The sequence below is a fragment of the Montipora foliosa genome, chromosome 9 (assembly GCF_036669935.1).
Source record: "Montipora foliosa isolate CH-2021 chromosome 9, ASM3666993v2, whole genome shotgun sequence".
NCBI classification, from domain to species: Eukaryota; Metazoa; Cnidaria; class Anthozoa; order Scleractinia; family Acroporidae; genus Montipora; species Montipora foliosa.
This window is the reverse complement of record NC_090877.1, coordinates 40,521,057-40,540,750: the sequence shown is the minus strand read 5'-3', so window position 1 is coordinate 40,540,750 and position 19,694 is coordinate 40,521,057. Positions and strand designations below refer to the sequence as shown.

The 19,694-nt window shown below is 37.2% G+C and overlaps 2 protein-coding genes across 2 annotated transcripts in view; one reads left to right on the top strand and one right to left on the bottom strand.

Annotated features, from left to right (window-relative positions):
• Nucleotides 1-2,302: 2,302 nt before the first annotated feature.
• On the bottom strand, nt 2,303-13,673 carry LOC137969461 (nuclear pore complex protein Nup50-like). Its single transcript, XM_068815700.1, has 6 exons — nt 13,551-13,673; nt 13,329-13,375; nt 6,956-6,998; nt 5,088-5,619; nt 4,640-4,727; nt 2,303-3,453 (listed from the first exon to the last, which is right to left on the bottom strand). Exons 1-6 carry the CDS (start codon nt 13,617-13,619, stop codon nt 3,087-3,089), a joined length of 1,146 nt encoding a protein of 381 aa, XP_068671801.1. The 5' UTR covers nt 13,620-13,673; the 3' UTR covers nt 2,303-3,086.
• A 277-nt stretch (nt 13,674-13,950) lies between these two features.
• LOC137969460 (PHD finger protein 21A-like) overlaps nt 13,951-19,694 on the top strand; it is a 12,733-nt gene continuing 6,989 nt past the window's right edge. The window contains exons 1-7 of the mRNA XM_068815699.1: nt 13,951-14,151; nt 14,536-14,568; nt 14,687-14,752; nt 15,717-15,776; nt 15,923-16,168; nt 17,064-17,345; nt 17,628-17,679. Coding sequence (XP_068671800.1) covers nt 14,098-14,151; nt 14,536-14,568; nt 14,687-14,752; nt 15,717-15,776; nt 15,923-16,168; nt 17,064-17,345; nt 17,628-17,679 — 793 coding nt within the window. The 5' untranslated portion in view covers nt 13,951-14,097. The remainder of the gene's footprint in view (nt 14,152-14,535; nt 14,569-14,686; nt 14,753-15,716; nt 15,777-15,922; nt 16,169-17,063; nt 17,346-17,627; nt 17,680-19,694) is intronic.

Sequence of the window (19,694 nt, the reverse complement as noted above, 5' to 3'; positions counted from 1 at the left end):
GATAATATTATATCAAAAATTCTCAATTAAAAAGCCTAACCTTATTGCCACTGTGGGTCACTTCCTTCCTGTTTTTTTTTCCAGATTCAACATAATTTTTGAGCCATTTTCAATTCCTCTATTGTCAACGGTATTAGAAAATCCCAAGGCTGCACATTCTGTTCTCGGGAGCCCACCAAATTGAGTAGAATTTCCTGGATAAAATGTTCCCATGGTTACAATTCCACACTGAAATCAATACTTGATTTTACAATGCCATTGACAACTGAGAAATTGAAAATGGCTCAAATCGTGTTGAATCTGCATGTAATTTTTTAGGGGCATTTCTATACAGAAATATCTGAAAAGTGCCACAATGCTGTGGCTATATCAGATTAAATTGCATAAAATTGTTGAGGCTGTTATTTTCTTGGCTTAATTGTGTCATTTTCTCCCTAATAAATTAGTGTTCACAGTCTTATGAAAGCTAGATCTTTTCTCAAGTTTCTTGACACCCCTGATCATCCCTTGAGGTAGTATCAAGCTTTTTTCCATCTTACTTTGCATTTCCCATTGTTTCATATTCATATTTTTTGCATGCAAACGGATGCAACATTGTTGGGAGTTACATGTTTCATTCATTTGCACACCCTGTTGCATGTTGTTGGGCACCCTGTTGCATGTTGTTGGGCTCCCTGTTGCATGTTGTTGGGAGTTATTGCACAAAGTTTGAAACCGGTCAAACTTTTGGGCCAACAACCCCCAACATTTCTTTTGTTCGGTGATCACTGAAGTGTGGCACAACACTGTTGGATCCATTTGCACAGCTCTCCACCATTGTTTGAGCCATGCATGTGCATTACCTGTGGTGTCCATGGTGATAGCAATGCATTAACAAGTTGAAAGCAAAGTGACAGCCTAATAATTATTTTGTAAAATTACGAAGTCTTTCGGGTCTTATCATCCCCATAATACACTGCACGTGATTACATTGTTCGGAGTTCTTGAGTCTGTTTGCACAGGGCTTAACAGATACAGCTCCCCCATTTTACATTCCCTCTTTGAATTAGAACAAAATTCTTTTAAATGTCAAAGCATCATTTAAATCTTCTTTGACAACAGCATGCAAACTTCTGTCAGGAATCTATGACAATTTCTACTTCAAGAGAGGCACCTTAAAGATGTCTCAGATGGAATGAGTTGGCTTCCCAAAATGCACACATTAAATGCCGGCCTTGACCATTATGTGCACACAGAATTACTCAGTTCACTGCAAATTGACACATTGCAGATATTGCAATATGGTTTGTCTCTTTTACCTAAAGCTGAATGATCACAGGATCCTGAAAGGCTCGAGTGAACTCACCACAGGCTCAACCAGCATATACCCAAATCAACAAAAATATTAATTTGTAATATACACAACTTTCTGTCATTCAAATCCAGTTAAGAAATTAAAAAAAAAAGTTAACCAATAAAAAAGTCTGGATGAAAGTTGTCATAACTGGTAAAGTTTGAAAGGAAGAAGTGTCCTTGCACGAGATCCCGTGATTTATGAGTCAAATGGTCAATGAGTCAATGAGACTCACAGTCAATATAGTAATAATTTATTGATTACGTAAGCCTAAGCCCTCGTTTCAGAGATTAGGCCTAACGCCGCCTAAGCACTCTCTGAAATTTTAGCTTTGATTTTATGGGTTAGGGTATCTGCACTAAATCATTGACTCATTGATTCAAATACTTGATACTCTCCTTGCACTTACCTGGACGATTAATTTTAATAATAGCTTTGTTTCTTACAGAAAAATATAGACATTTATTTCATTCATCAATTCCTTTCAAGGGAACACGAGCTCAACAAATTTTGACCTGCTTTCAACTGAGTGGCCTTATATCGCTCAGTTGGTAGAGTACTGCACCAGCATCACAGAGTTCATGGGTTTGAATCCCAATGAAGTCACATGAACTTTTCAGGTGTCTATAAAAGACAATAATGCTCAAATTGTCCACGAAAGTGTGAAGGTCACTTCTTCCTTTCGTCTACATTAACCCACCCTTCAAATAAAATAACCTCTTGCTAACTGAGTAGGAAGTTTGTACCATAAATTATGGACCAAGTTTAGCATGAAGAGCGCAGGCCATAAATCAACAGGAAAAAACGAGGATCTGTAACTTGCAGTATGGACCGAGAAAACAAGGGTAGTAAGGTATTATTTTGTTATATCTCTGAAGTAATTATTGTGTAGATCCAAGTGTCAGTTTGGGTTTGTAGTGGGTGTCTAATTTAGTTAGGTCAACTTGTTTCATTAACCAGACCTTGAGATTACAAAACTGTTCTATCACTTTATTTAGGACAATGCAAAAGAAGTGACTTGCATTATTGAAATTAACAGACAACAACACTGAAAATAATATTTTTCTCTACATTACAAACAGATAAAATAATTCATTAAATTAAGCTCATAAAATGACTGCTGACTTCTTAGAAGTGTTAAGCTAATAGCATTCATTTGGACTAAATTAACTAAAAAGCAAATTGTGTACTATTTACAGTTGGCATTTATTCAGAAACATCAGAAGGTAATTAAAAAAAAACCAGCAGAGAAATAACGTATTTGCAGGAACTGCTGGCTTTTTTATCCACGACAGACAGAAACGGCACAAGTTTAAACTGTGTGTATGCTACAGGTTTCTGGTTATAGTTTATCGTGACAAATACAAAGAAATTTTCTTGTTAAGCCAAACAGTTTCAGCGAAAAGGATACTAGGTTCCCTTGCCACAAGAACCTGATTTCAAAATTGTAATAATGATATTAATGACCTTCTTTGGTTGGGTAAAAAAAGATATGAACTGTTGACTAATCAATACTATTTTGTTGCTATTGCTTGCATCGGCATATCGCCTTACATTCAATGCCATGGCAATGGATCTGCAAAGGGTTCTAAGAACTACTACGTTTTCCTGAAGACTTCTCTTTGCCACTTAACCCAAAAACGCCATCAAGATTTTTGGTTGTTTATTATGGGTTCATGTTCCAGTGCACTCCTTTTGGAGTTGATACTGTTGTTGTTCAAGACTGCTAGAAGTATGTTCTCAAATTATAGCTTCATGATTTATTTGCATTTAGCTGTGTGAAGAGTTCATCTGCTTCTTTAGCAGTTTTCACTCTAATCAGATACATTGCTGGTTTGCTGTTTTCTCCCTCTTTGTCTTTACTGTAAAGAGGAGGATTTGGTATGGACACTAACATGACATTATTTTTGCCAGACCGACTGATGGGTGTGCTTTCTGCCAAGTAGACATTTAAAAGAATTTTTCCCAGTGTCGTATCATTTCGCACAAGAACTTGAGTCTTTCCTTCAAGTTTTTTGAGGTTCAGCATTCCAATACCTAACTCCACCCATTCTGACTCTCGCTTAAAAAACAATTTACACTTGATGGAATGAAAAGCTCCTTCCTCAGCAACCACAACACTGAAATGCAAAAATGCAAGGCAGTTAGTGTTGCCACAGAAATGGCATTGTTCATACAGGATCAACATCATCTAATTCCAACAAAAACTTTCAGATCTACTTTAAGACTTGTAAACAAACATTACTATTATTTGTTAACATGTCAACTAACATAAGTCTTTTTAGACAGATGCTATTATGAATAATAATAATTATTATTGTTCTTACAGCATATATTTATAATATTCAGAGGAATAAGAATTAAGAAACCAAAATGATCTGAGCACATGCACGCTCTACAACTAATGGATGCGGTTTCCATTAAAATAAGTAATAATTATTATTATTATACTTATACAAGTATTGTTTTAAGGGGAAGAGTGGACAAGAAAATATTAAATTACATTTGTAGTCATGGCATATGAACAGAGTGCAATGTCTGTACACCATGACTGACAGCCAAATACAGGTAGTTTCACATCCAGCCCAACAGAACTCAGTCAATACACTATATCAAGGGAAAGTTTTGAAACAATGTTGAAAATAATACTATTTTAGATGTGAAATAACAATGACAAACAAACAAACAAACACAGAATTTATTGTTTAGAATATAACTATAAATAAGTGAAATACGATCTTCCAGATGAGTGTAGTCCTGAGAAGGACTGTTTAGGATGTCTGGCATGTTTCGACAACCATGTTTCGACAACCTGAGAGGAAGACATCTTCAGAGTCGAGTTACTTGTGTAACGGTTTGTGATGTGACTGACCAATCACAGTGCAACGACCAGAGTATTTAGACCATCTACTGACATTACTCAAATTACTTGACTCTAAAGACGACTGCCGTTCAGGTTGTTGAAATGTCAGTCAATGTCATCCTACTATCAATAGTCCTTCTCAGGACTACAGTCACGCGCATGTTCTTATTTCACTTGATTACATATGATAAAATTATGACTCCTGGGTAAAGCAATTTATGAAAAATAAATTTCTCCTCCATGATTTACCATCTCTTGTCACTGAAACTTCAAACTTGTGTTACATGTACAAACTTGCTTTTTCTCCATTGTCCAGAAATATAATGATACTTGATTCCTGATATACATGTATCTGTGCTATGAATTCTTAATTCCACTTTTGACATGAAATCATGTGCTGCTTAACATCGAATCAACTAATTACTAATAAGGTACTGACTTACCTATTTGGTTTTGGAACTTCATCTTCCTCTTTGTCTTCAGTTGATGATCCAGGTTCACAAACTGGTGCTTCTTTCTCAGAACATTCACCTGGGAAGAAGACAGCACTGTTATAAGTAGTACACTACAGCACCTTTCGCATAATAGTGTAATAAATAATAACTATGTGAACTACGACTACCACTACATGTACCACTAATGATAATGATAACTTTATTTGTGAGGTAAAAACCAATAAACAGTCACATACCACTCTAAAATACACACAGTAAAGTAACAAGTATTGCTTATAACAGATAAGAAAAAATTGTTTCTATGTTATTTTACATTGAGTAGCCTGAATTATATTATACAGGAAATGGTAAATTCTGGTATAATTAACTGGCCTGTGGCCTTCTCGAAATGAACTGGTTTCATTGCCTGGTTTTACCAACATTATATCTCTCTTACCTTTAGTAACAACATCTGAACTACCTCTCTGCTGCCTTGTCGGAGGTGTTGTGCTGAATGATGAAGCCGGTGTCACAATAGATTGACTTGTAGACTCTGTTGCTGGTGATGGTCTAGAAGTTGCTTCTGTCACACTTGCAGAGGCCAAAAATTTTAAATCGATACTCTTCATATGTTCCTTGTAGTCGTTAAAAATAGGAGTTAAGTCAATGTAAGGATTTAAGTTTATATGCTTTTGTATCCAAGCCGCAACACTTTCATTTAAAGCCTTGATGTTGTCTTGATATGAACCACTTGACAGTTGATTTGCAGGTGAGGAGTTTCCCGAAGAAATAGCTTCCAAACCATTTTGACAAGCATTACTACTTGAAGACGGTGTGGTTGAAGTATCCATTGATCCAGATTTTACATTCACAAGCATATTTGAAGAGCCTAAAGGCAGGGGTTTCATTCCCAAAGAACAAGCACCAAAACCCTTAGAGTTGTTGTTTAACCCAGCAAATCCTGAGAAACCTTGAAAGATGCCTCCACCCTATGGAAACAAAAACTGTGGTTCTTATCAATAAGCCATCAACCTGGCAGTTTATTTTACATGTATGATTCAATTAAAATGTCATTCTAGGCTCCAAACCTACTCTTCATTCTGTATTCATCAACAATACATGTATATTAAATCATTTAACTACAAGAATGGCAAAAGTCAACACAACTGAAGGCTTTGAAGGGGCTTTGACTTCTTTGATAAACTGTCTTCATCCATTTGAAGACCTGAAGTATTTGCTGGAACCATTAAAAGACTGCTAACTTACTTCTAAAAGTCTGTTTCGCTTGTAGCATCCTTGTGCGCCCAAGTGGGCACAGTGCATGGCTTTTAATGCGCTATTTCTATGTTTCTTGCGGGAATCCCGCAAGGGCGCGGCCTGGTGAGAACACTGCTCAACCTATTGACCCCTGGCAGTAAGATTTCACTCATTTTACTCGCCAACTGGGGGTGTCCGAGGGCATTTGAGGTGTCAATGGGTTAATTAATAAAATAAATTTCGCCCCTTTTATTATAAACAAAAGTAATAGCAAGTTCTCCTTAAAATAAGGATTACTGTCATTTGTATTTTCAGAAGTTGCCCTCGTCACGAATTTCTGCAACTTTTGATTAAATATGCATGATATTAATCCTTATTTTACTTGGCCCCATGCGATTACCAATATCAAACAAACAAAAATACATTTGAGATGAAGAAAGGAGCATGCAAATTTAAGATCATTGCAGTTACAAACATCACTTAAGCAGTAAATAAAAGAAAACCTCAAAAATCAGACTTGCATGGGATTTGAAATGCCATGGGTTGAAAATCCCATTCCCTTTCCCACGGAAGGACTCCATGAAAGAAATGAAAATGAGCCCCACAAATTGACCTGTTCCCAACTGCGTGGCTTCATAGCTCAGTCAGTAGAGCACTGCAGTGGGCCGGTATCACAGAGGAGACGAGTTCGAATCCTGTTGGAGCCACGTGAGTTTTTCAATTAATAGCTGTCCAGATACAGGTGTAAGCACGAGGATCACTTCTCTCTTTTGAATACAACAGCAATTATTAGCTTAATTAACCCCTTCACCCCTAAACCCGCCATACTTAGTATTTTACTCTGTCTAACGCCAGACGATTTTACTCGTCAATAAGGAACCCCCAGGAGTCAATAGGTTAATAATACTTTTAACCCATTGTCACCTGAACTGCCCTGGACCACCCCCATGGACGGGTAAAATTGTCTGGCGTTAGACAGAAAAAATCTGTCGAGTCTCTTTCCTAGGAGTCAACGGGTTCATACTAACAGGAATCTTATCAAATTTTATGTTTTGTTGCTTTGCCTACCTGTTTGTCTGCAGCATTCGTCCGTCTTTTGGCCTTGATAATCCTAAGACATGTCATTAAAAAAATGCTGTAAAAATAATTACACGTAGCCGGCGGTATCCAGGTAATTTGTCCTCTAAATGCTAAGAAAGCCAGTTTAGGCTCAAAACTTATTTCCAGTGGCCGATTAACCTCTTGAGACCTAATGTCAAAAAACTATCAGGAACTCTTCTCCAACTGCTTTGTTTTGAAAAATCTTGTCATACAAGTTGAGAAGTCTAAACTATGATTATTTCCTTCATTTCCATGACTTGTATACTTAATGAAGATGCTGGTCACTGTTGCAGTTGTACAATAATACTCAAGCCAACGAGCCATGCAAGACAACACGCGAGCCACACAGTTATTGAAAGCTAATCATTTTAATTAAAATGGGTGCTTAGACTTAAATACTGTTTATAAGCATTATTTGAAATGGGTGCTTAGACTTATATATGTATGTGAAACTCGCATGACTTGCATGACTCGCTGGCTCACAGTTTGTCAAGACCCACCACTGTTGGGAGTTAAGTTCAATCAGCCTTTTCCTAACAAAACTGAAATTTCAACAAACTTAACTTCAGGGCTTAACTTCAGTGAACCTTTGTCTTGGAAAGCTAACAGAGGCTTGTGGTGATAAAGAAGTTGGCAGGGAATATGATTTTTGTGGTAGTGCACTACACACTATGTCACAGGTTGTAAGTCCGTGGTGATACTAGGCCCTCAGCGTGTGCATAATTCACGAAAATAAACAGGTCTGTTGGAAGCATGCTTGAGTTTTAACAAGTGCGCCCCCAAATCGGCAAGAATTTTTGATGCTGATGAATAATAAAGCAGCCGCTATTTCCAAAACCATGGAATTACCTGGTGATAAAAAACCTCGTCTAGGAGAGTGAATTTTTGACTTTGCAAAAACAACGGTCAACCTCAAGAGTTGGGCGATTGTAATCTTTGTGTTGAATTTGCACATTTCTTGTCACACTTGAAAGAAAGAAAAAGCAAACTAACAAAAACAAAAACCCGGTATCTAGCCAATCTTTTCCAATCCAAATACTAACCCCGCCGGACAGGGCATATGAAAATATCAACATGTCAGCCTCAAAGCTAATGTTTCTCCAGTTCCTTTTATTTTTTAAAATATTTCTGGGTTTAGTATTTTACTAGTAACCAAATGTCTTCTCAGGGGGCTACATGTATTTACCTGCGACATTTACCATGGCACTACAATGATATACAACGTATGGTGACAAAACAATATTGTGTACTATTAGAGCTACATATTACGCATAGACAACTTGCAGCCTAGTTTACAGTTAGGGAATAAAGCGCTGTGTTGCTGCACTACCACAATTATGCAATGCATGCCTATTTTTTCTTATGATGATTATTACCATTAACCCTTTGAGGTCCAAACCGGCCATTTTACTCTGTCTAACGCCAGACAATTTTACTCATCAATGGGGAGCCCCTGGGAGTCGATGGGTTAACTACATTTCAGTATTTTTGTCTCATGGGGGTAATAAAAATGTTGTTGATGATTTTACTTGAAGTGGGATGTGCACATTAATGACACAGATGAAAGTCCTCACAAATAGCTTTGCATTTTGGAAAAGCAATATTTGTAACTGTATTTCCAGACTGTAAGAGAGTAACAGCTATCACTAGCCTGACCATGACTCAAATCACTGCTTAGGATAGCTTTAGAGGAGAGATATGTTCACTAAAGTTGACGAGATTTCTATCAAAAACATAAGGGAGCTTAAGATCTACGACGACAACGACGTCAATGACAATGCTGCAAAACAGTGATATCATTGGTGAAAAGAACATAAATAATCGTGCTGCATGTGCGGCACGGATCATTGCTCATATTTTTGCGGTTCTCTGCATGACGACTACGTGAAATCACCAAATTTTAGGTTTTGACGACAACGTGAGCATGCAACAGAGAATCTTTAATTCTCTATTTTCACTCTGAAATCGCTCGTACCAAGTTATTTTTAGGATACTTCCCCCATATAGTAGGACGTGAACGAGATGGAATAATCGCAAGACTTATCATAGAGCAAAGTTTTATTTTGAGTTAACGTTTTCGTTGACGTCGCCATCGTAGATCTTAAGGTCCCTATTTAGGGAAGCTGTACTTCAGTGTGACAGTATGTGCCCGAACGTTTGGGCTGGTCTCCCAGAGCAACCCAGTGCATTAAAAAGAAATCTTCAAGGCGTGGGTTTGCCTGTGGTATGTTACACAAAAACAGAAGGCAATGAGTTGGGTGGTATTGAACTGCAGCAATCCAGTTAATTTTTTCAAGTGGGAGGTCATTTAGAACATGTGAGGGGTCAACTAGACATCATGACAGCAGTGGCCCTTTGGCTCACATGTTCTCATGTTGATTATTTTGTAATGTCCTGTCCTGTTTTGAGGTCTTTTACGTTTTTTTTGCTTTGGTAATAAATTCAAAGATAACAAAACAAGCATGTGAGTAAAACTCATTCAATTCTCCTTTAAATATTCTGAAAAAAAAACTAACTGCAAATTTCTCTGACGGACGTTTTCCTGCATGTCTTGCAGTTGCACTAAGCAATCGTTTATTCCACACAATAAGGAAGGACTGAACGTATTGTTTCCGCTTCATAAGTCCTCTTCTTTTCAGTCTTCTCTGATACCAGGTCAAATTTTTTTGGCTTAATTAATGTTTGCACCAAAAAGTAATGTAAAAGCCAGGAGTTAACAGTAAAAGGCAAGCCAAAAGATACCCTGCGTTCCAGATTAATTTTTTTCAAGGTCAGAGAGAACGCTCTGCAAATTCCAAATCAACGGTCAAGGACAAAAAGCTCAGATTTCTCGTCACGGTGTTGTCGTCAAACCAGTTTTGGCCGCCAAGCTGAGACTGCTCCCCACGGGATGCAATGAAGTGCATCATTACCATTTCTGAAAATTGTGATTACAGTGATGGCTATTCATTTCAACAGCTTTGATAATTTTGGAGCAATTTTAACGATGTTGTATTTATTTTCAGTGCATAAGATTGATTCATTTAATGAAAGTTCTTTTCCCTCAGAGCAAAAACTTGTTGTTGAACGTGTTTAAAACAGGATACAGTAATAACAAAAAGCTAGGGATCCATGCCTAAAGTGCAGAATGGACGACTCCAAAATGCGAGAAACTTTTGTCTCTCCTTTTTTCTCGTCCATGAGTCCTTCGTTCCCAGACACAGTTGCAAAAAATGTTGCAAGTTCTACTTTTTTAGTTAATTACCCAATCGCTCTCAAACAAGCTTGAGCATCTGCAAGGACTCTCATGCACAAATCTATAAAATAATTCAGCTACAATTAAAATGGGTCTTTTCACGTTGTCAAAGCCGTTTAAGTGCGCGAAGGCACTGAAGCAGCACAAGGACCATCGGAACAGTTTGGCCTTTTCCTCTTGGGCCGAAGTCACACAATGCTGCTTGTCACAACAGCTGTTGAGAACCCGTTTTTCGATTTGTCCAAGGAGAAACTCCTCGAATTTTATGTCCAATTGGTGAACTAGGACAAATTTTGTCCCAATTTGATGACATGGAAATGAGGTTCTGGGGTTGTGTGAGAGGGGCTTTTTCGTCCTCAACTGTTGATTTGGAATTGCGGATTGTTCTCTCTGACCTCAAGTGAAAAAAAATTATCCTGGCACCCACGGTAGTTAAAAGACAGATAAAGAAAAAAATAACATACATGTAGTCTTTATATAAAACTCTGAATTTCTAATTCTCAGCGAAAGATTAATGGCAATCGATTGTACATGTAAAAACACTAAAATTTCTGCAGTCTTTGATTTCTATGAATCAAGGTTCTGTCAAAAGGAAGAAATCAATTTGATCATGTGCTAGGCAACCACAAAGGTGCACGTAATCATCTTGTGTCAACGTTGTTGTTTACATTGAATGAACTACGGGTAAGAATGTCAATCGTTCGTCATTTTCAGAGTAAAACAATGTACTTTTTAGCCAAGAAACTTCCATCTTTCGATTTTTAATTTTTTGTCATATTAACTGAATATTAATTTAAATTTCATTTGTTGGGTCAGGAAGCCTTTTTTGTCTGTTTTAATCAAAACAGAGTTATTGCAAATCACAATGCTTACAAACACAAAAGTGAAGGAGATGGTTAATAAAATAATATGAAGTTTTTTATCTGAATGTGACAAAACAGTTCTTTTTCTGCAATAAAAACTGTAGAACTCTACCCATTCAGAACATGCCTAAAACTTCCTGTCATCTTTACAAATGAGTCCTCCGTTCCCAGACACAGTTGCAAGAAATGTTGCAAGTTCTACTTCTTTAGTTAATTACCCAATCGCTCTCAAACAAGCTTGAGCATCTGCAAGGACTCTCATGCACGAATCTATAAAATAATTCAGCTACAATTAAAATGGGTCTTTTCACGTTGCCAAAGCCGTTAAAGTGAGCGAAGGCACTGAAGCAGCACAAGGACCATCGGAACAGTTGAAATGGCCTTTTCCTCTTGGGCCGAAGTCAAACAATGCTGCTTGTCACAACAGCTGTTGAGAACCCGTTTTTCGATTTGTCCAAGGAGAAACTCCTCGAATTTTATGTCCAATTGGTGAACTAGGACAAATTTTGTCCCAATTTGATGACATGGAAATGAGGTTCTGGGGTTGTGTGAGAGGGGCTTTTTCGTCCTCAACTGTTGATTTGGAATTGCGGATTGTTCTCTCTGACCTCAAGTGAAAAAAAATTATCCTGGCACCCACGGTAGTTAAAAGACAGATAAAGAAAAAAATAACATACATGTAGTTTTTATATAAAACTCTGAATTTCTAATTCTCAGCGAAAGATTAATGGCAATCGATTGTAAAAACACTAAAATTTCTGCAGTCTTTGATTTCTATGAATCAAGGTTCTGTCAAAAGGAAGAAATCAATTTGATCATGTGCTAGGCAACCACAAAGGTGCACGTAATCATCTTGTGTCAACGTTGTTGTTTACATTGAATGAACTACGGGTAAGAATGTCAATCGTTCGTCATTTTCAGAGTAAAACAATGTACTTTTTAGCCAAGAAACTTCCATCTTTCGATTTTTAATTTTTTGTCATATTAACTGAATATTTAAATTTCATCTGTCGGGTCAGGAAGCCTTTTTTGTCTGTTTTAATCAAAACAGAATTATTGCAAATCACAATGCTTACAAACACAAAAGTGAAGGAGATGGTTAATAAATATGAAGTTTTTTATCTGAATGTGACAAAACAGATCTTTTTCTGCAATAAAAACTGTAGAGCTCTACCCATTCAGAACATGCCTAAAACTTCCTGTCATCTTTACAAAAACTGCTCAGCACGTATCAAATTTCAACCCACAATGCAAATTAGTTGAGCTCGAATATTACACAACACAATGAATCCACAAGGCCCAAAAAGACTGTGCAGAATTGAGTACAAATAAATATAAACAGCCAGAAAATAGAAATATAAGATCCACTTGAGGTGTTCTAACCCTTCTCTCTCCATATCCAATCACAAAAAGTTACCGGAGAATTTTCCGTTTCGTTTCAGTGCTGTACATAACACCACATTTAGTAAAAATTTAATTTAATACTGGAAATACACTTTGACTCTTATACAGCTTGACGAAGTCCATTACTCGTCGCTTTCAAGATTCCAGATATTTATTTTTCGTCGCCTGTCTTGTTTATCCAATTGATGTTCCATTCTTGAGCTCCATAGCTCCATAAGGGTATATTTTGTTTAAAGATCCACTAAAATGCCATTCGCATTACAATGACTTCAATGCCATTGTAGGTTAATTTAACATTCTGTGTCCACCAGATAAAATCTATGCATTTCTACTACCCCCTGAAACCTACCAAAAATATACCCAGAAGACTCTATGCACAAAGAGAATACTTAGCAGGGGAGTGGCAAGAAAGACCTATTGAGCAACTTTTCCATTTTCTTGACACAGAGAAAAATAAAATAGATAAATTCCACTCATTTTCTGACTGGATTGCCATATGGCAACCCAGTAAAAATTTGTCCTATGAAGAACTTGGAAAGGGCAAGCAGAGAAGGATAGAAGCCCTCTGCTGAAGTAGGATTAGATCAGCAGTGATGGAACAAATGGGGTTGCATTGCATTTCGACTAATAAGCAATCCATCCACTTTCGCTGGTGTTTTACGGCACTTATACCTGTTTACCCGTTTGTTGGTTTCGAAATGTCCTGGTTGGGATTTTGCAAGTTACACTCATGGATGAAGAGGATGTGTAAGTGGCTGCAGCTGCATGAATCGATGTACACGTATAAACTTACGTCTTAACTACTTCAGCGTAACTTAATCAACGAATAATCACATACTTTCGTTTGCTTAAATCTTCATCTGATGCAATTTTGAAATGACCAGCCTGTAAAATAAAGGAACATTCAAGATTTAGCTTCGTAGCTTTAGCACAAACGTGCTCCAATCATTTCCTACCCGCATGAAATTCACTAGGTATGTGGCAGAAGTACGCCTTTGAAGTCGAAGTTGAGCAAAAGACATCGTAAAATAAACCTTCAATTGAGTAATGAAGTGCTTACTTCCTCTTCCTCGTCTTCCTGGTCCCAATTGTCGTGCGTAAGTTCTTTCTCTGCAACCCTCTTCGCCATTTTGGAATCCAAGACTTCAGGGACGCATGCGTAGATTATTAGGTAGGCTGTCGGCTGTCCGATATCTATTCCGTAGGTAAATAATTTCTCTGTACCCTTCGTTGTAAAAATGAAAAGTCGCTAAATTCAGTGATCTGTCGACAAAACCAAAAGAAAAATACTTTTTTCATTTGCGTTTTACTGAAACGCGGCTCGAAGAGGAAGGATTAAGTCACTTAATGGCAAGTTTTTACACAAAAACATATTTTCGATCCCCTCGTCTCTCAAGACACAAACAGTAAATCCGACGGGTATTCAAATGAGTGGAGCGAACAAGCACCCTTCATCCGGGAATCTATGAACGCTGCTCTCTCGTTGGTGCACGCATTTGGTCATTTCATTTCCCTTGTCATATCGCAGACGGTACCCCTCGACCTTCGCCGTTTAGCCTGTGATAAATAACGAAATATTCCTGGAAAGAAAAGGGTCTTGTGGCTCGATGGAGTTGGAAATATTGCGAACACAATTGAGTAGCCAAATTCAACAGCACCAGGTAGGATTTTTTCCTCGTCGAATTGCTATTGACAAAGTATCTCCAAAGTGTTATGCATGCATGCTAATCAACCAGAGCGTTATACGATGTTCTAACTGCTCATTTATATCGTATTTCTGTTACCTTGAATTTTATACGAAATGTGAATTGGTACGCAGCACCAGAAAATGTAAACATGGGGGTTCTAGAATGATTAGTTGGTGGCATAGCGAAGTCTAAAAATTGTTCTAACTCAAGCCGGCTACATATTTAATCAATTCTGCCGTGTGTATACCACCCCAACACTTCACTTGGACTTAGAGTTAAAAGCATTATTTTAGACTAAACCCTCTCATTTCGCTCGAAACTGTAATTTACTCTGTGTTTCCTATCGATTTTTTCAAGCTTGTTATCCAACAGATCAAGACAGACCCACAGGTAAACAAATTTCGCTTCTTTTATCATCAGAATGTTTCAGTGTGTTGGGTTGCAATTGTTTAGCCTTGGCGCAGTTTTGAGGAAATATTTTCAAACATCAATATCTGTTTTTTTACAGAATCCCGACCTCCAGAAAAAATTACAAAGTCTTCAAGCACACATAACAAGCTTGAGCGAGCAACAAGTAAGGTTACTTTACGCCCCAGCAAGTTTATTTTCGGTGCGAAAAAAAAAAGTTCGCGAAAAATCACATGCAAATATAGGAGGGAGGTTTTGACCGTATGCATAGAGGGTGGTAAAAAATTAAAATGCAGGGTATTCACTTCTTCCATGAGCCAATCAGAGAGCGACTAAGTCCCGTGGGACTTGCTACAGGTGTGACATACGGAATGAACAAATTTTAGCCGCGACATGTCCGAATTATTCGTGAAATTTAGACACAAAATAAATACGATTGATTAATACGATCGAGAATTTGAGTTAAGATTCATTTTGTCCGCGTTTGTGACGAACTTATCTTTTTGAACTTCCGTGAATTTCGACTTGATTTCTGTCGGCGGAAGTGATATCATCGACTTAGCTTGTCTCAGGTCGGAGTGATATGTTATTTTTTTTTTGTTTTTCAAAGCGGCTTACGAAAATGAGTGTTCAAAGTCAAAAGTAGAAACAATCTTTCAAATGCCAAGAAGACTCTTTCTTAAATTAAATATAATTTTCAGAATTTTACTGTGATTTATTCGATTTTTACAAGGTTACAAAGAATTATGTAGCTTGCTCCCAACAGGAAAATGTCATTTTAATCACTTCCATGTTACTTTAGTCGTTCCTTTCATTTGCTTGTATATGTACTCTTCAGAAAAAATGAAAATTGACCTATGATTTCATGGGAAGAAGTTGTGGCAGGTTAAAAATTATTGTTATTTCAGATAAGTTAGGCCAACTGTTATGGGTTCAAGGATATTGGGTTTTGGCCAGAAACGGCTTTGATGCTTGAACTACATGTACTCGCCCCTGAGAATTGTGTGACAGCCGATTTCCATTTTAGTCACTTGTTTCATCACAAATTCTTTCAAAAGACGAAGTTTTGAACTTTCCACTTTAAGTGGTAGTGTGTTCTGTAATATTATTTCATGGTGCATGTTTTGCAGAGTCATGTTGTCAAACAACTGAGACAAGAATTGTTGAGCAAGACAGAATTCAAGACAGAGGTATTATCAAGTGATTATTTCTCTTGATTTAATGTTGAGACAAATGATTTATTTGAAGCCTTACAATACAGTATTTACATAAATATATGTATTTGTCATAAGTGTTTAGTTTTACATGGATCACTACAGTACATTTTTGATTCTAGGAAAACAACTTCAAATCACCTCTTAGTGACAACTTTAGTAACATTACTTCAAATGATTACAAGGAAGTCTGCTTCCCAACCAGTAATCCAGTTGTCAAGTTAGAACCATCAAGAATGGATGTGCAGATTAAAACAGAGCCTTTAGATGTCAAACCTGTAAAACTGCTTCAACCACAAAAAACGCTACCTATCCAGCTCCCACGACTGAAACCAAAACCGCCACCAGTGGTGATAGTCACGTCGCAGGTAACTATTATAGTTGAACCAGGTTAAGACTGTGTACCCCTGAAAATTTTATTAATGCATTGGTTATTTCAAAACTAAATGTTTAATAAAACGTACATGCCGAGCTGATCGAGTGCCACTGTGTCTGACGTTTATTGCCAACTTAATAACCAAAAGAGAGAAATTATACGTGAATAGAACTATTTTTTTTCTAGGGAACTGTGCACACAACAACAAGGATTACAATAAGACTAACAAAATGCACAAGAACCAACTTGAAAATATGGGGTAGATAGGTGGGAAAAGGTTATAAGTTGACAAAGAGCAGACTGCCTGTTGTGCTCTGGGATTCACCTTGGATTGTACATGTATCTCTGTATTGTGTATTTATGAAGGGTGGCTAATTAATGAACTAACTGGTTAATTGATTGGCAAGGGTTCTCAATTAATAATTAATTAATCTGTTAATGAGTTAAATAAGTTATATTACTGCTATCAAAGATGCAGAATGACACAGGGAATTTGCTTGATGTTTTCTGGCCATTTGTCAAGGTCACTTGAGTTCAGTTTGCTTGGAGTAATCTGAATTGTCAAAACACACCTTTTATTAGGGTATTGCCAAGGTGTCACCAAGTAGAGCTGTCTGCTGATAAGGGGTCAATTAACAGATCTTGGACCATGCGTAGATTATTAACAAAGGCTGCTGCCTAAGAAAATTTTAAAGGGGCCCTCAGAGATAAATGCTGAGAACTTAGGAGCCCAACATATGAAGTGAAAGGTGTTGCTTTGAAAAATTAAGGCGCCCAGAGCTATTCTTTGGGAGCCCCAGGCTACCGGGCTCCTGTTAGGCAACAGCCTTGATTAACTTGTGAATATCTTTTGTCCCAGTATATATATATATTTTTTTATGTTGCAGCATGGAAAAATGGAGTTCTCTGGTCAAAGCGTATCACCAGTATATATGGGGCCAGCAGTGTTCTCTTCTGTTCAAACAGTTAATTCATCTTTAAGAAATCCTATCAGAGTTCCCACACATTTGCAACATAATAATCAAATTAAAACGAGTGCATTGAGGTTTGGAGGGAAATCATTTACGTCACATCATCTGCAACCAATACTTCCCCGTCCCACCTTGGAAAACAAGTTTTTACCATCACAAGACGTGGGCAAACAACCAGCAAAGCCGGTGGAACCAAAGGTACCATAAGTTAATCATGCTGAAATGATATTCACACTGATTCAAGAAGTTACGGTAACCATGATTTTCACAGCTGATGCTACAGAAGTTTTAGCTTATCCTTGGCATATTTCCATGACCAAGGAGATATAATGAAAACTACTGGGTAGTTAGTAATCTAATTATGTCATCCATGTAAATTAGAGTATATTTATCATTATTACTATTACTGAATAGATACTTCTTTTTGCAAGACACTGCTCTTACTGTAGTTTAAGCCACTTTCTGTTTTTAACTCTTTAGAAAATGGAGTTCATGGCTGCCTTGGGGCTAATAACACCAGATACACTTGTTGGTAAGGCCAGCTTAAGTTGCAATACAATACAGCTGGTGTAGTCTGCGTAAAAGGTGTGGTTTTGGGAAGGGGAGGGCAAAAAAGGGTGAGCTGCCCCTTCCCCCCCCCCCCCCCCTTCTCCCAAACTACAACATCTGCTATGCAGGCTACAGCTGGTGGAGTATACATGTAGTTGCAATGTGTGATCCTTTGTACATGTTTTTGCAAAGTACTGTATATCAAAAATTTATTTGCCTCAAATTTTGGTCTTCTAACTGCAAAGTTCTTCAAATGATCTTAAAAGATTTGAATGGTTACATGATCCAAATTTTTTTTGTGTTACATGTCACAAGTTTTGTTTATGATCCATTTTCATATACATGTATGAGTGCTTATAAAAATTATATTTGAGAAACAAGAAATACTAAATAAAAGGCAGGTATCAGACCAGATCAATTCGGATTGCTCACCTCAGATCGACATAAAAAAATGATAAGGCCTTGATAAATCACCCTAGCCCTATTCTTTAAGCTACATGGTAACCTTGGTGAAATTGGCACAAATGTAGAAATTATAGTTTTGGCTTACAAAACCTTTTTTCACTCAATCTGAGGTGAGCAATCAGAGTAGATCCGGTCTGACTTTTGTACCCGCCCCTAAGTAAAAGCATTAGTAAATCACATCCATGTTGCCCTATTCCAAAAAATGTAGTCACAGAACACATGTTGGTTAATTATTCATGAAGTGAAGAATGTACTAAATTTTCACTGTCCTAGAAGTTACTATTGTATATGCACATTATTAAGGTTACCGTATACCTTCAGATCGGCAATTTTCTTCAAATTTGGATTTTTTGGTTAAAGTAGTGATCGAAATGGGATGTCTAATGTAAAAAAGAAATTATTCAAAAAGATTAAATATTATACAGAAGCAAAACTATTGTCAAATACTTGTGAAATGTTCGTGGCTAGTCTGACTAGCCACGAACATTTCACAAGTATTTGACAATAGTTTTGCTTTTGTATAAATTAATCTCGTGATTACACGGTTGGGAATCCTTCTGCGATAGAGGGTCAGACTGTCAACATGTAGAATTTGCGAACAGGACTTTGGGCGCAATGCTCAATGAGTTTGCCTTAGAATTCTAAAGGTCTCTGAAGAGTCTCTTGGCCGAGACGAAACGCTGCGTCAGACTAGCCACAAACATTTCACAAGTAGATTAAATATTGGCAGAAAAATGGCGGTTTTACTATTTGGACGGAAGTCTTGATTGACAGTCTTGGTGCTGTTTTCTAGAATTAATTTTTTCACTCAAAGCAGACACTGAGCTAAAACTCAAATGGAATTAGTCCAATTGCCCCAAAATTTTGACAGTGGCTAGATTAACATATAAACAACAAAAACGTGTCTGCGATTTTTTTATTTCAGAATATTTTTTTCTCTGAGAGCTATTTTTGTATGAACACTTCACATTTTTTTAATACTATTTCGAAAACGTTCTGTAACTTTTTACTGCAACTGAGTGTGGCAAAACGCAGACACGTTTTTTGGCGCTTTGGGTCGGGAAACGAAGGAACAAAATAAAATAGCGAAAAGCAAAATTTGCTTTGACATGTAGCTTTGAAAAGGTGATACGGATGCTCACATTTAGAGGTCGTGAAAAATTCGAGAATTCATTTAATTTCAAAATTCTTGATATGGTTTGATAGCCAGCTCTATAAGCTTTAATTTAATTGATATAGGGGTTTACAGCTGTAGGTATCTTAAGTTTAAACCGGATGCGCTACATCGCTCAGATGTGAGACACCCCTGAAGGTATACAGTAACCTTAAAATGTACACGTCTTTGATATGACATTCAATACATACAGCTCTTGTTTAATGAGAAATTTATTACCAGTATTACAAATTCAGTTTTGATCGAGTTCTGATGGAAGCTGTTGAATTTATGTACATGAGCATTTTACGAATTGTTAGGAATTTTTTAAGCCAGAACTATGTAATAAAACTTAAGTGATACAAATAAAGAAATACCAG

Bases quoted from the DNA above. Each gene is read 5' to 3' on its own strand.
- LOC137969461 (XM_068815700.1), bottom strand. From the start codon at position 13,619: ATGGCGAAGAGGGTTGCAGAGAAAGAACTTACGCACGACAATTGGGAC. The intron at 6,999-13,328 runs GTATGTGATTAT...GACATGTCTTAG, and splicing joins GAAGATTTAAGCAAACGAAA to GATTATCAAGGCCAAAAGAC. The intron at 3,454-4,639 runs GTAAGTCAGTAC...TTTGCATTTCAG, and splicing joins GAAGTTCCAAAACCAAATAG to TGTTGTGGTTGCTGAGGAAG.